The 16,688-nt window shown below is 41.0% G+C and overlaps 1 protein-coding gene across 1 annotated transcript in view; it reads left to right on the top strand.

The window, feature by feature from the left end:
* The window catches only part of ntsr1 (neurotensin receptor 1 (high affinity)), an 87,138-nt gene extending 71,440 nt beyond the window's left edge, over window positions 1-15,698 (top strand). The window contains exon 4 of the mRNA XM_076878393.1: window positions 14,624-15,698. Within this exon, the coding sequence (XP_076734508.1) occupies window positions 14,624-14,879 (256 nt within the window). The 3' untranslated portion in view covers window positions 14,880-15,698. The remainder of the gene's footprint in view (window positions 1-14,623) is intronic.
* The last annotated feature ends 990 nt before the right edge of the window (window positions 15,699-16,688 follow it).

Here is a 16,688-nt window from a genome sequence, read left to right as displayed (position 1 = left end):
TGTTTCATTTCCAGGTTTCCAATCATATTCAGTTGTCTTTGTTACTGAACGATGTGGTCATGACATCAAAAAATATGTATATCAATATTGTTCACTGTATTTCTTTTTGTAAGAAATTAAATCAAATGGTAAGTCATGTAATGCATGTTTAAAAAAGTGAAATGAACTCTTTACTCATACTTTAAAATAAAAATGTAATCTTTAAATGTTATGTTGTGTTTTGGTCAAATTTGGCCGATTTAGTGGCTACATTGTTTCAGTAGCGTTGAACTTTTTTTCTAGCTGTAGTGTTTAATGCTTTTTTGATGCCTTGCTCACAACTGTGTGATGGCATCGTGGCATGTCGATAGATCCTAAGTGAGGCTCTTGATTACATATTTGATCAACACACTAATGAGGAAGACAGAGACCAGGAAACTCACAGTGAGGATGGATTAGAGGAGGAAGTGTCAGGAGCGGAAGATGGCACAGACCAAGAAATGACTGATGAGGAGGAATTCAGTGATAATAGTCACAATTAAATCAAAGAATTGGAAATGATCCCCACCTGAGAATCAAGTTAGGCTTTCAGCTGAAAATGTCTCAGGACCTAGAAAATATGCCGCATCCTGGACTGATGACAAATCCTGCTTTGAGTTGTTTATGACAGTCCATCAAAACCACAGTGGTAAACGTAACCAACCTGGAAGGGAAAAAACAAACTTACAAAGACATTTGAAAGGAAATAATCCAGAATGATGTGAAAGCATACATGAGTCTTTTGATTTTGAGTGGTGTGCACAGATCCAGAATGGATTCTACCAGCAGTTTATGGGATGTAGAGTATGGTCAGACAATTTTTCAGGCCACCATGTCATTCAAGAAGTTTAACATGTTGTTATGGGTGATTCGCTTTGACAATCATGATACACGACCAGGTCGCCGTCAACAAGACAAATGGCAGTGATCAGAGAAGTCTGGGAGAAGTGTGTGGAGCGCCAGCCACTCATATATATCCAAAGTCGAAACGTCACAGTTAATGACCATTTCTCTGTTTGTAGGAAGCACTCTCCTTTCAAATAGTATATGCCAAGCAACCAGTTTAAATATGACATAAAGATATGGGCAACCATGATACCAGAATGTTATGCCTGGAACACGCAGGTTTATATGGATAAACCTGCAGATGGTGTTCCTGAAAAGAGCCAAGCATAAGATAACGTGAGCTGTCTCTGACACAAATGTAATTTTGTGATAATTTCTTTTGTTCATTAATAAAATGTTCCCAGTCACTTTTGACTGGGAAGACAACAGGTGTTACTTTATTTGACTGTATAAACATTTTTAAATGGATTGAAATCAAATGTTCTTGGTAACTTTCTATTATGTTTCATCTGATTATTTCCTAGAGACAAAATATTCCAGATATGATGTTTTTTAGAATTCTAATTCAAGGCATATAACCTCAGATCAATGAAACTTACAGGCCATAAATAACAAATAGAAGAAGAACAAGGCTTTAGGTTGAAGAAAAAAATCTAACACAACAACTAATGATAATATATATTTATAGTTTGTATCATGAGTCTTAATGTAATGGCCATTTTTGACTGAGAACACAAAATTGTTTAACATGAAATGAACATAAAATGAAGGTTAAAATAAGTGTCAACACTAGAGTGGTGTGATCTGTTTGGTGTGCCTGCGCTATGCCTCCAGGGGAGGTATTATTGAGAGTAGTGATGGGAATTCAAGCTCTTTTTAGTGAGCTGAACCAAAAGAGCCGGTTCTCTAAAAAGAGCCGGCTCGGCTCACTAAAAAGAGCCAGGTCTTTCAGCTCCCAACCGGCTTTTCAGGTTGTTTTGTTGCTTTAATTAATTTATTATCAAAAACAATATAAAATTATGCACAATAGGAATTACTAATGTAAAAAAAAACATTTTTATTTATATACGGGGGCCCCAGACACAAAGCACATATAAACTCCCAAAGAAATTGCTAACATTAACTGAACTTCCAAAACAGAGCTACCTAGATCACTTAAATTACACAGTTGAAAGCATATGTCCATTGCTTGTGTACACAAATTATTTGAATATATATATATATATATATATATATATATATATATATATATAAGGGGTGCAACGATACACAAAATTCACAGTTCGGTTCGATACTTTGGTGTCACGGTTCGATATTTTTTCGATATAAAAAAAATGTTCATGCCTTTTTAATTTGTCATTTCTTAAAATTATTAATATATATTTTAACTCAAAAATACAGTTTTTAAATTTAACCCTAACCCTTGTGCGTGTTTTTTATTTTGACAGCGAATGCGCACCTGCGGACCACTTATGTGCACCCCTGGTTATATAGCTCATCATATCGCAGCCACAGAAATTATTTTGTCCATGAAACCATAAAGCTGCACTTTCTTTTTGCCTTATAGTCTGATTTGTCATAACTTCTCCGTTTTGTGGTAAGCTTTTCTTTGGCTGTCACTTCTTCACCCTGACCTGTCTTATTTGGCTCAGCAGAACTAAAATATATATCCTGCTGCTTTTACACACGCACTCACATAAGCTCAGCGATTCTCTGCGCAATCAACCTCTCACATGTTTAAGCTTGCTGCGGGAGATTTCACTTGTCATGTTTGCGTAGTAAGCTAACGATTAATAAGACGATGTCAGAGGAATTGGTGCACAAATTATCATCACTCACCAATCAGTACTGTCGCTCTCTATACACAGTTCGCGCGATTGCAAAGTGAAAGCAAAAAAACAAGCGCAAATTCAAACGCGATTTCAATATGTCACATGTCACATATTGACAGTGGCTCACCGATGCCAATGGCATAATTACCCAGCTACATTTCCGAAAGAATGCAAAAGCATTGACATATATTTTTCCTTCCTACAATAGCCCGACGGGCAGGGCAGAGATAGATTTTGGTAGCCCGACTGGAAAAATCGCTAGCCCCAGGACGTCGGGCTAGCGATATTGCGAGCCCTGTATCTGATTGAAGAATCCCTCATCTTTGGACAAGAGAGTTTATTACAGAGAAATGGCTCTTTCCAAAATAAAAGCTATACTATACGCTTCTTCTGGGCTATATTCTCAGCAGGATATTAAACATATCAGGTCCCCATAAGGAGAATCATGTGCTAACGGCTGTCTAAATGACTCGGGTAAAGTTTGTAGCATGCATGCTTGTTGTTTTTGTCTGCTTCCACTTGTCTTTGCACTAGGATGATGTCGGCGTAAATGTGCAGTCATATTTGTTGTGTTCCCACTAGTGATGTCAGCGTTAATCTCGTTGAAATGACCTTAACGCCACAACACGGCAAATCTCCGTTAATGAGCTACCCCTGATCGCCTCGTGCATGGGGCTAGACGGCCAACACATTAACGAGCTAACTGCGCTAACACACTAGTTCCCACCCATGTAATTGAGCATTGCGTGGCACATCCAACATACTGTTTTACTTTAGTCCATGACGCGCTTACCTTCAGGGTCATACGTCACTTGAAAACCAAAATAATTCCAAATGCCAGATCTGAATGAGGGTGGGGGAGGTTCAATTTGCCATGTTGCAAGGAGAGCTTCACTTCTGTCTCGCTAGCTTGCCCTGCGCTCTTCCTTATGACGATGCTGTCTGTGTTGAGCGCTCAGTGGATCTGCGCTCGACAGTGCAGCCTAGGCGGAGTAGTCGAATGCAGATTCACTGAGCGCTCAACACAGACAGCATCGTCAGAAGGAAAGTTGATAAAATAAATGACAAATTTTGTATTGTTTGATACATATGCGTACCGAACCAAAAGCACTGTATCGAACGGTTCAATATCGATCCCGCAGGCGAATGGGAACCATGAAGAGGCCGCTAGAAAGGCTGCAACCACCAAGTACCTGCAGAGGGTCAGGCAAGTCCTGAGGAGTCAGCTGAACGGTAAGAACAAGATCCGGGCCATCAACACTTACGCCCTGCCTGTGATCAGGTACCCTGCTGGGGTAATAGGCTGGCCAAAGGAGGAGATAGAAGCCACTGACATAAAGACAAGAAAGCTCCTTACCATGCATGGAGAGTTTCACCCCAAGTCCAGCACCCTGAGGCTATACGCTAAGCGGAAGGAAGGGGGCCGGGGACTGGTGAGTGTCAGCACCACAGTCCAGGATGAGACAACGAACATCCAAGAATACATTGGGAAGATGGCCCCAACTGACCGAGTGCTCAGTGAATACCTCAGGCAGCAGAAACCCAAGAAAGAGGAGGAAGACGAGGAACCATCATGGAAGGACAGGGCCCTGCATGGTATGTACCACTGGCAGATAGAGGAGGTGGCTGATATCCAGAAATCCTACCAGTGGCTGGACAAAGCTGGACTGAAAGACAGCACAGAGGCACTAATCATGGCAGCACAAGAACAAGCTCTGAGTACAAGATCCATAGAGGCTGGGGTCTATCACACCAGGCAAGACCCCAGGTGCAGGCTGTGTAAAGATGCCCCAGAGACAATCCAGCACATAACAGCAGGGTGCAAGATGTTAGCAGGCAAGGCATACATGGAACGCCATAACCAAGTGGCCGGCATAGTGTACAGGAACATCTGTGCCGAGTATAACCTGGAAGTCCCAAGGTCAAATTGGGAGATGCCCCCAAGGGTGGTGGAGAATGACCGAGGTAAGATCCTGTGGGACTTCCAGATACAGACGGACAAAATGGTGGTGGCTAACCAACCGGACATAGTGGTGGTAGACAAACAGAAGAAGACGGCCGTAGTGATCGATGTAGCGGTTCCGAATGACAGCAATATCAGGAAGAAGGAACACGAGAAGCTGGAGAAATACCAAGGGCTCAGAGAAGAGCTCGAGAGGATGTGGAGGGTGAAGGTAACAGTGGTCCCAGTGGTAATCGGAGCACTAGGTGCGGTGACTCCCAAGCTAGGCGAGTGGCTCCAGCAGATCCCGGGAACAACATCGGAGATCTCTGTCCAGAAGAGCGCAATCCTGGGAACAGCTAAGATACTGCGCAGGACCCTCAAGCTCCCAGGCCTCTGGTAGAGGACCCAAGCTTGAAGGATAAACCGCCCGCAGGGGCGTGCTGGGTGTTAAGTATATATATATATATATATATATATATATATATATATATATATATATATATATATATATACATACATTAGGGGTGCAACGATACTCGTATCGATATTGAACCGTTCGATACAGTGCTTTCGGTTCGGTATGAATATGTATCGAACAATACAAAATTTTAAATTTTTTTATCAACTTTTCTTCTGACGATGCTGTCTGTGTTGAGATCTCAGTGGATCTGCGTTCGACTACTCCGCCTAGGCTGCACTGTCGAGCGCAGATCCACTGAGCGCAGCACAAGCTAGCAAGACAGAAGCTAAGCTCGTTGCAACATGACAAATTGAACCTCCCCCACCCTCATTCAGATCTGGCCAGAACTATTTTGGTCTTCAGGTCTTTGTCTAAAGAAAGCTTTTTAAATAGAATATATTTTTTAACTATGTCTACCTGGACAAGAAAAGTGTGTGGGGAGGACATGGGATAGATCTGATGTCAACACAAACATACCTTTAATATTTGGTGACTTGTACCAGAGGATTTGCTCTGGAGCTTGATTTTGTTGCTCTTGAACTTTATAAACATTGTGTTCTCATACTCAGTCACCAATGACAGAGTATTTAAAGCCCATTATTATGCAACACGACCGAAGCCTCAAAGAACTCTACCCATCAAAAAACTTTATCTGAAACATCATTTCATCGTCCACTAATCTAGGTGAATTCTAAAAATTGGACCACTCATTCATATTTGGATAATGAGATTTATAGCAAAACATCAATTTTTCAGAGACTGTGTGAAGAATTTTAAGAGCTTGACAGTAACAGAAACAGTTTGCAGTTGCGTATCACTGGGAAAGCTCGTCTTCAAAAGCTAGTGAATCTACTGTCAAAATGTGTTTACTTGAAATACTAGAATATACAGAAGACACAGCTGGATGTCAGCCTTACACGCTGGGTAACGAGCTTTGAATGTCATCTTGGCCTCTTTGAACAGGCAATCATAAAAGCATACAGCTTTTTAGCAAAATAACCTTTTGCACAATGATAATGAAAAAAAAATTATGTATTGGTTGAGCATCATATTTGTTTCCATAATGTTTTCTATGCTTTTTCAAAATTAGTGAAAACATCACCATAAGGATACTAGTCATAGAAGGGGAGAAATTAAGACTTTTCCATTTCTTTTGCCCTATGGTTGCAACTTGTCTGTCAGAGGGTTGTGTTATTTAATTTGTCAACATTGCTAATGGAATCTGATACAATTTGCTTTCATACACAATTTTATGGACTTAAAGTGCAGGTCAACATTCTGCCTTATATTAACAAAGTCCTTCACCGCAGGGTTCTTTTGTATATAATGATGTTAAACTCCTCTGGAATGAGCAAAGTTGTTATAATGTTTGCATTTAAAGCGTATGCTATATACAATATATGTATACGTCATTAAAAGTTAAGACACTTGAAATGATAAACAGGGATGGTTTTTGTAGAAACGTAAACCTAAAATATTTTTGGTATTTGAAATATAAACTTAAGTTAAACATTTTTTCAAACACTTAAAGGCTACACTATTAAAGAGCATGCATCAAAGCCATTCAATGTAAGAGAGCCAACATCAGATTGTCTGTAAATGACTGTAAATCAACAAGAAGAAGTGAGTGAAGGCAGAGGGAAGTATTTCTTGAGTAAGCTGGTAAATATGTTTGGTTTTGTACAAAAACTCAGGAAACTAGTGTAAAATAAACCTGAGAGATTCAAAATTCTGTCAGAGACTCACTTATAGTCCATGTCAACCTTCCTTAAATAAACGTTGTATACAGAATTACCTGAGTGCATATTTAACAAAAAGGTCGTGTTCAATGGTGTCCCTGTTGTCCCTCGCAAAAAAAAATGTTCTTGTAAATTAAAAACTTTTTTTCTGAATTGATTTTTTTTTTCTGAAATATGTAATTATGTCTGAATTTATGCATTTTTTGTTGCACCACAGTAGTGCAATATTTGTGAAAGGAGTGTGATATTCAGCTTTTCATATGAAATATAAATGCTCCTTTTATTTAGGATTAATTTCCACTTGCAGTAGCACTCTCTCTGTGGCTATCCATCCAGACAGGAATCAGAAATACTGTGTTTTTTCCAGCCAACTGAAGATTAAGTTTGTACCACTTGGACATTCTAGCGTTTGTAGGAAATTGTTTTTCTTCCCTTTTTCGTGCAGGGGCTTTGACATCATTAATAAATCTGTAGACTGGCGGGCAGCCTAGATTACAAATTTCCTCAAAAGTTGATCTGATAATGATGTTGGAAGGGTTTCTGGTAGTGGACCAACAAGGATTAAAATCAGCATTATAGGTTCAGTGCAACACAGTGCTGTGAAAAGTATTTGACCCCTTACTACTTTTTTATGTTACACAGAGAAAAATACAAAATGTAGCTTTTATATTATTATTTATTAAGAGGAAAAAGTGTCTATACACACACACACACACACACACACACACACACACACACACACACTAATTGCTGCCATGGGTACACAGCAAATTCAAAAGTGTTAAATGTTTTGGTGTTAATAGTCTCCTTGCAAAAGTAGAGTTAATTTTACTCTAAGCAGAGTCACATTCTTTTAATGTAACTCCGAGGTGTAAAATGATAGTAGTTAAAATCGAGTGTTAAAAATGAGTGTTTCTATTTCAAATCTGGAGGTGTTACAATGGAAACATTAACTCTTGACCTCTTAACTCTGAACTCCTACATGGGCTATGACACCAACAGAGTAAATTCACAGACTCCGCCCCCAGCACCACAGGCTCCAATCGAAGCTGAAGTGAAGCCGTTTCAGAACATTTTGCTCTACATATTTGAGTTGTTTGCCCTGCTTGGTAAGTCATTTTTTCAAAGATTGTTTCAATTATTATTATGAGCTTTTACTTCTGTGGCTCTTTGGAGTTGAGACAAAGCTGTGTGAAAGGCATTAGCCATGTTGCTCGGTGATAGCATAATATTCTGTTTTAGCTAGCTGAAAGGTATTGTTTGCGGGCAAATACCACAGCCTTGAAAAAAAGCTTGCATGTGAATTTTCAGTCAAACTTTTGGTCAAATACACCTAAAACAATGTCTAGAATGTGAAATGTTGGTATAATGGTGCTACTTGAAGCCTGAAAACGATCGCCCATAAAAAAAAACAAAAAAACACGAGCAAACAGCAGTAGCAGACGTCCTGACTGGATTCTACGGTAGCATTTAGATCCCTCCAGAGTTTTGTGCACACGGTTTAGGTAAAAATGAAAAAGGTTGAGGTTTCACATTTAGTTCAGTATTACCTGTTGCCTGTGTCCTTGTCTTTTGGGAAAATACTTTACACAAGTAATGGCTCAAAGAGGATTCCTTTTTTTTTTTTTTTACTGTGCTGCAATTGTTTACTGGATTATTTGTGCCATTAATTAGTGTCAACTAATTTTTATTCAATCTCCGCACAGGATATGCTTGTGAAGATGGAATATGGGGGAGAGCAGAAGTGCGTTGAAGTTCCACAAAGAGATGAATGAAGGACATGCATATTGTATTGAAGAAATAAGTGATGAGAATGCTGTTATTTGCATTTACCATGTCAGACCTTTTGATAAACAAAATTCTAATGAAAGTGAGAACATGTATACTGTTACATCTTTCAGAAAATGTTTTGAAATTGTGGTGCACAGTTCAGAATAAATGTTTTTCAAAAACCATTGCGTCTTTTTAGTAAATGTTTATTTCCAAAAGAAATTTCTAGAAGTTCAGAACAGTAAAATTCCCACTTTTTAGAATGAATTAGAAGATAACTCTTACGTAGTTAAACTAAAATACTCTTTGAGAGTTAATATATAAACTCTTAACACCAAGTGTTAAATTATCAACTCCAGACAGATTTGGTGTTTAACACTAAATCAGAGTTAACGTACCAACTCTCCAAAAAGAGTTAAATTAACACTCTCTGGTGTGGACCCATATAGACACTTTAATAGTGTTGAAATCAAATCCGACAGTGTTAATTTGGACATGCTGGATTTGCAGTGTATATAAGCAGTACAAGTGTGTAACCTCTTCTATTCCTTCAGTTGTTGTTTTGGAGTTAAGTGTAGTGAATGTAGCCTGTGTGCGACTCTCAAACTATAAATACCTATAAATTCTTTGGAGTATACTGGACTGGGTTAAAAACATCACTGCACTTTACAGGAAAGGCAAGAGTCCTCTCCATTTTCTGAGGCGGCTGAGGTCCTTCAACATCTGGACAATGCTCTGGATTTTATATTATTCTGTTGTGGCCAGTGCTATCCTGTATGCTGTTGCATGTTGGAGCAGCAGATTGAGGGTCACAGATGCCAACAGAGGCCAGTAATATTGTGGGGATCGTGGTGGACTCCTTCCCGGAGAGGTGGATGTTGTCCAAGATAAAGACAATGTAGGATAGTACCTCCCGCCCACTCCATGACGTGCTGGCTAGCCACAGGATAGCACATTCAGTGAGAGACTGTGATTACCAAAAAGCACCACTGAACGGCACAGGAAATCATTCCTGCCTGTGGCCATCTCCCTGTATAACTCCTCCATACACTGTAAACACTGCAATAGTTACATCCTTTTTGCATACACTCTTTTCTTACTCGGTAATGTTGCTGTCAGTTTTCTTGATATTTATTTCTACTCACCTCTTTCAATCCTTGATATTTATTGTTGAGTGATTTGCATATATTGTGTTATTTCTTTAATCTGTAAATCTGTAACATGAGCTGAATCTCGTAAATCTCGTTTTCAAGTCCCCTTATATATGAAATATGTAGTCTAGCTACAAGTCGCTTAGAAAGACATTCCTATTAAGGTCTGGTCTACCAAAGAAGTGTCTATTACTGCACTGCCACCACAGGTGGTGTGTCTTAAACACAATCCATGTGAGTTATACTGTTCGAGATCAGTCCACACATACATATGAAATATGTAGTACGGTGATATAGTCCCGCCACTCAGAGAACCTGCGTTACTATGTCACCATTTTTTGTAATTTTTGTATTTAAAGAAGCTTAGTTAACTTTAAAATACACCATTTCATTACAAAATATTAATGGTCATGATTATCTTTGTAATTTTGTAATATAACGTTTAAAATAAATGTTCATCACCTTGCAGCTGTTTTTATTTAATCAGAATCAGAATCAGAATCAGAATACTTTATTGATCCCTGGGGGAAATTATTTTTTGTTACAGTGCTCCATTTTAAACCAACATTAAGACAAGACAGACAATACACTAACTAAGAATAGTACAATATATACATATATATACATACATACATACATAAGTCACTTATAAATAAATATTTGGAAAAGAAACATGTGTAGTTGTAGCAGCAAACAGTGTGTTAAGTGGATGCGTTGTACAGGGAGATGGCCACAGGCAGGAATGATTTCCTGTGTCGTTCAGTGGTGCTTTTCGGTAATCTCAGTCTCTCACTGAACGAGCTCCTGTGACTGACCAACATGTCATGGAGTGGGTGGGAGGTGTTATCCAACATTGTCTTTATCTTGGACAGCATCCGCCTCTCCGACACCACCTTGAGGGAGTCCAGCTCCATCCCCACAACATTGCTGGCCTTACGGATCAGTTTATTAAGTCTGTTGGCATCTGCGACCCTCAGCCTGCTCCCCCAGCATGCAACAGCATAGAGGATCGCACTGGCCACAACAGACTCATAGAAAATCTTCAGCATTTTCCGGCATATGTTGAAGGACCTCAGTCGCCTCAAAAAATAGAGACGACTCTGGCCCTTCCTGTAAAGTGCTGTGGTGTTTTTAGCCCAGTCCAGTTTATTGTCAATGTATACTCCAAGGTATTTATAGTCCTCCACAATGTCAACACTGACCCCCTGGATTGAAACAGGGGTCAAGTGTTTCCTGGTCTTCCTGAAGTCCACGATCAGTTCCTTGGTCTTTGCCACGTTGAGCTGCAGATGATTCTGCTCACACCACGTGACAAAGGAGTCAACCACAGCCCGGTACTCTGTCTCATCATCCCTGCTGGTGCATCCAACCACCGCAGAGTCATCAGAAAACTTCTGAAGATGGCAGGTCTCTGTGCAGTGGCTGAAGTCTGTGGTGTAGAGGGTGAAGAGGAAGGGGGAGAGGACAGTCCCCTGTGGTGCCCCTGTGTTGCTGATTACCTTGTCAGACACACACTGTGGGAGACGTACATATTGTGGTCTTCCTGTCAGGTAATCAACAATCCAGGACACCAGAGAAGCATCCACCTGCATCGCTGCTAACTTATCACCCAGGAGGGTCGGCCTGATGGTGTTGAAAGCACTGGAAAAGTCAAAAAACATGACCCTCACAGTGCTCGCCGGCTGGTCCAGATGGGTGTAGACACGATTGAGCAGGTAGATGATGGCGTCCTCAGTTCCGAGACAAGGCTGATAAGCGAACTGAAGGGGATCCAGATGTGGTCTTACTATGGGTCGCAGCTGGTCCAGGATGAGCCTTTCCAGGGTCTTCATGATGTGAGAGGTCAGTGCCACGGGCCTGTAATCCTGGGGGCCACTGGGACGTGGCGTCTTTGGTACAGGGACGAGGCATGATGTCTTCCACATCACCGGGACCCTCTGCAGACTCCGACTCAGCATAAACAGTTTATGAAAGACTCCACACAGCTGGGGGGCACAGGTCTTGAGGACAAGGGGACTCACTCCGTCTGGTCCAGCAGACTTGCCTGAGTGAAGTCTCCTCATTTGCATCTCAACCTGGTATTGAGTGAAGGTGATGGGTGGGGGAGGGGTGTCAGGAATCTCACAGGAGGCAACAGCGCCATGTGAAGAGAGAGGCTGGCACAGTGGTGTGGCTCTGGATTCCAGGCTGACTACAGGTGAGGTTGTGGGGGTGGGAGCAGACACTGTGGTGTCGAATCTATTGAAAAACAGATTCAACTCGTTGGCTCTATTCTCACCTCCCTCAGCTCCCCTGCTGTTGGTTGGCCTGAATCCAGTGATGGTCTTCATGCCCCTCCACACCTCTCTCATGCTGTTCTGCTGGAGTTTCCACTCCAGCTTCCTCCTGTAATTGTCCTTAGCCTCTCTGATCTTGTCCTTTAGTAACACCTGGATCTTCCTCACCTCCTCTTTGTTGCCCCCTCTGAAAGCCCTCTTCTTGTTGTTGAGGAGGGCTTTGATGTCCTTAGTCACCCACGGCTTGTTATTTGGGTAACAATGAACAGTCTGAGCTGGAACAATGGAGTCGGTGCAGAAAGTTATGTAGTCTGTGATACACTCAGTAAGCCCATTGATGTCCTCGGCGTGAGGCTCGCAGAGTGTTTCCCAGTCGGTCACCTCGAAACAGCCCTGTAGTTCCGCTATTGCCTCCTCTGACCACCTCCTAACAGTCCTGGTGGTCACAGGTTCCCACCTCACAATTGGCACATAGCGGGGGGTGAGGTGAATTTAAGTCTACTTTCAGGAAAAGTAGTTAGCACTGTTTACTGCAAAACTACTCGTTTTCTGTTATGTCATTTGTTTAAATCACAATTTCACTGTAAGTACAATTAATGAATTGAAGTCTGCAAGTTAAAGATATTAAGAGTAAGAGACCAAAAACTTAAAATTCCCAGTAAATCAGCGGGTAATCAGGTTCTAAAGATTGTATTTAAGACTGCAACATTGTCAAGGCAATACACATCCACGGACAATTACATCCACGCTCTTTGGTTCTGTCCACCAGTTCAGATGTTTTGGCGCAGGATATGTGAAGACTTATCAAAGTGTCTGAAATGTAAAATTCCAACCTCCCCTTTAGTGTGCTTGTTGGGCAAATTGGATGATGTCACTAAAGAAATGAATACAGTCCACATGGTAAGGTAAGGTAAGGTGAGGTAAGGTAACTTTCTTCATACCTGTAGGTAAGGTAAATTTACTCAACAGAAAAATGATAGCATTTGGCATTCATTCAACAACACACATACCTAATAAATATAAACCTCATGGTTTTTACTTTACTAGCGCCAAACAGTCACCTCAAGGCGCTTTATATTGTACAGTAGATCGGACGATAATAGATACAGAGAAAAACCCAACAATCATATGACCCCCTATGAGCAAGCACTTTGGCGACAGTGGGAAGGAAAACCTCCGTTTTAACAGGAAGAAACCTCCGGCAGAACCAGGCTCAGGGAGGGGCGGCCATCTGCTGCAACTGGGCTCTGGAGGCTCTTAGATGGCGTTTTCCTCATGGCTGCATGCAGCAGGGCTGGTGTAAGGTGGGGGCTTGGGGTTCTCAGGGTGCTCCGCCTCCATGCTGGGGCTCTAGCTGGGCCTTGGGTCCTCGTTGGTGTGTCGCTGAGGTTATGTGTACATTGTTACACATTCAGACTCTTGACTTGCAGACTGGAGGAGCCAGTGATCGAACTACTAACCTTCCGATCAGTAGGTGACGTGCTTTAGCTCCTGAGCTACAGCCACCCACTGGCTGGGCATGAGTGCCAGCTTGATGCCAGATCTGGGCCAGATCTGTTTTCTATGGGCCTGGACCACATAATCCAAACCACAATAGAGCCAGATATGGCATGCCATCACATAGACAGTGCCATCTATGCCAGGCCTGGCCCATATTTGGATGACATACGTCTTATCATGCCAGAAGTCAGCCAGCAGTGCCGGCTTGATACCAGATCTGGGCCAGACTTTCTTGCTATGTGGGATGGGGTGGATACAGTTTCCTCTGCGGTGGGGTCAGGTGGGCTGCTCCGGGTCTGTGGAGCTTGGCGGTGCTGCTGCCATGGGCCCCGGTCTGGATGGCCTTGGTGGGTTCCAGATGGTGGGGGTGCCTATTGGGGTCAGTGGGGGAGCTGGCCCCAGGGAGGGGCTGCTTTCCCTTCCCTTCCTTTCCTCCCATCCCCGACTGCCATCCCCGACTGCCTTCCTCTTCTCTTCCCACTATACCACACACACCCACACAGGGGAGCCCCCCCCCCCTCCCCATTGTTTTCCTATCCCCTAGCCATGTCTGTCCCGTCTGTAACAACTGAAAATAAAATAAAATAAAATAAAATGAATAATAACAACAAAGGTCAATCAAGGCAAGGCCCCGGTGGTCCACTTGATAAAGTAAATCCGTTTGGTATCTTTGTTGGCCTTAAGACATCAATTCTGAAGGCTAAAGAACCAAACGGGTCAGGCAAAAAATAAATAATGAAGACTGCAACATTACTAGTCTATCTTTATGTCGATATTGCATTTTGAATGTCAGTTAATAAAGTTAGTATTTTGAAACTGCCATGTTTTTTTTAATTGATTTTATTGTTTTTCGGCAGTACAAGTACCACATGTAGTTGAGATTATTTTTTTTTTCCAGTTTTGGATGAGTCTCGACACCATGTGGTGCTCCGGAGGCTGTTCAAATGCACTAACTTTGCTGTACAAGTCACACTGCACCTGTGTATCTTTTTTATGCAAAGCATTAAAAGTAATATATTTATGTTTAGACTTAAACATTGGACATATAACTATTTCCTTATACTTCTCCCTTGTGTTTTCTTCCAGTGAGTTATATGACTTCTACCACTATTTCTACATGCTGACCAATGTCCTGTTCTACGTCAGCTCGGCCATAAACCCTGTCTTGTACAACCTGGTATCAGCCACCTACCGTCAGATCTTCTTCTCCACGTTGCGGTACTTCTGCATGCCCTGCCGTCACACAAACAGGAATCAACCATACCCCCTCAACCGCCACTCCATTAGCATCTCCAGTAGCCACACCCTTTCCACTAACATCATTAAAGAGACGGCATACTGATTAAGCTGCAGATAAACACACCTTCTTTCACTTTGTCATAAATTCATACATTGCCACATCTTGATTACATTTTCCCAGAGGAAATTATGGCATTGAGTTGGAGAATGTGGTCACCATCATCGTCATGTGAGGTTAAATTCTCACTCATTAAATGCTCTGATTTAATTTCAGACACATTTTCTCATGGATTATTGTGTTTCATACCTTTAACATGAGATTGTTAAATCAAAAAAGAAAATACGATGGATGGAAGAAGAGGGGGGGAGGCAAGACTTTACAAAAGATACTGATGTAAATTATTTATACTGTATGTTTGTACATATATGTTTTTATTTCACCAATCACTGAAATGAATTTAATGGGTGGTGTACCTCACTGATTCAGTTTTTCTAAACATTTAGCTTATGTAACTCCTAAAAGTATTTTCTCAAAAACAACGCCTTGTAGAAATACTTTGACCACAACAACAGCTATGATGTAACCTTCCTTTCGGATGGATTCATCTGAGGAGAAACCTAGCTTTGATGTTAGAAACAGTGCTTTGATGTTAGAAACAGTGCAAGGATCATGTATTTCTCTAAAATCTAAGTTGTATTGACAGCTGTATAGGAAGAATCTCTTGCATCATTAAAATTTACTTCTCTTGTGTGATTTGGCTTTTGCAGAACAAGCTTTTCAGCTAAATTCTTTTTCATTTCAATTTTCATTCTTTTCCTGGTGATATGCAGACTCATTGCTGATATGGAATAAGTGTTATACTTGCAACCTGCTGAATGAGAATTTTATCTACACAAAAAAGGGACACAAAAAGGGGGGGGGGGGGGGAATCTGTTTATAGGCTACTTATCAGTGAGGAGGTGAACAGTAAAATAAAAACCATAAAAAAAGCCCAGCAACATAAAAAAACCCCAGTAACATTAAAACACTTTGATCCCCCCATAAATAAAACCTAATGTGATTTCCTGATCTTGATATTTCAGGCCATGGGGCAGTACTCAGGTAACACACTAATGTTTGAATACATCAAGGTCAAAGTTTTAGCTCTAATTTGAAGCTGTGATGCTGAAGAAATAAATGGCAGAGAGCACTCTGCATAATACCGTGCACAGATCCCGAAGCACAAAGACTGGTTTAATAAGGAAAGCTGATAACCAGTGTTGTAATAACGCATTATGCATCTCTAACTGGAGTTTTAGGTTTTGTCAAGCCAGCTTATACTAAAAAAGCCCTGCTATGTTAAACTTGTTTGTTGTATGTTGTAAAGTCAGAGAAACACTTTAATCACCCGCTCTTAGTTAATACGTTGTGCAAGTGATTTACAACTTATAGCACTAATTTATACAACACCACCTATTCTGATTTAATATATACGGTGGTGTCAGTGAATTAGCAGCAGTTAACCATGTGATGCACAAGATGTTATTTTCAGCAACTACCAAGAGAGCCCATGCTTTTAATTCATTTATAACAGAACCTTCTATGCACTGATGTAACCTACCTGGAGATATCAATGATATTCATAATAGAAAAAAGCAGTAATGGTAAAGGGTGAAGATCACAGAAGTAGAATCACTCATTGCAAAAGTCTTACTTTTGAGTTTTACTTTTGCAGCCTGCTTTTATGTTTGCCAGCATACACATCAAAGGATCCTGTAGCATACAAGCACTGGCTAAATAGAAAGTGCAGCTGTGGCTGATGGGTGTGTCATGGGTTTTCCAAACATTTAGGTATAAATCAAAGCACTGAACAAACTAATACCTTGACCTTATGATGGAAAAATAAAGTGATAACCCCCAGATGATTGCAGT

This window comes from Maylandia zebra, linkage group LG20 (assembly GCF_041146795.1).
Source record: "Maylandia zebra isolate NMK-2024a linkage group LG20, Mzebra_GT3a, whole genome shotgun sequence".
Classification (NCBI taxonomy): Eukaryota; Metazoa; Chordata; class Actinopteri; order Cichliformes; family Cichlidae; genus Maylandia; species Maylandia zebra.
The sequence above is the reverse complement of the archived record's forward strand: the minus strand, read 5'-3'. Positions and strand labels throughout refer to the sequence as shown.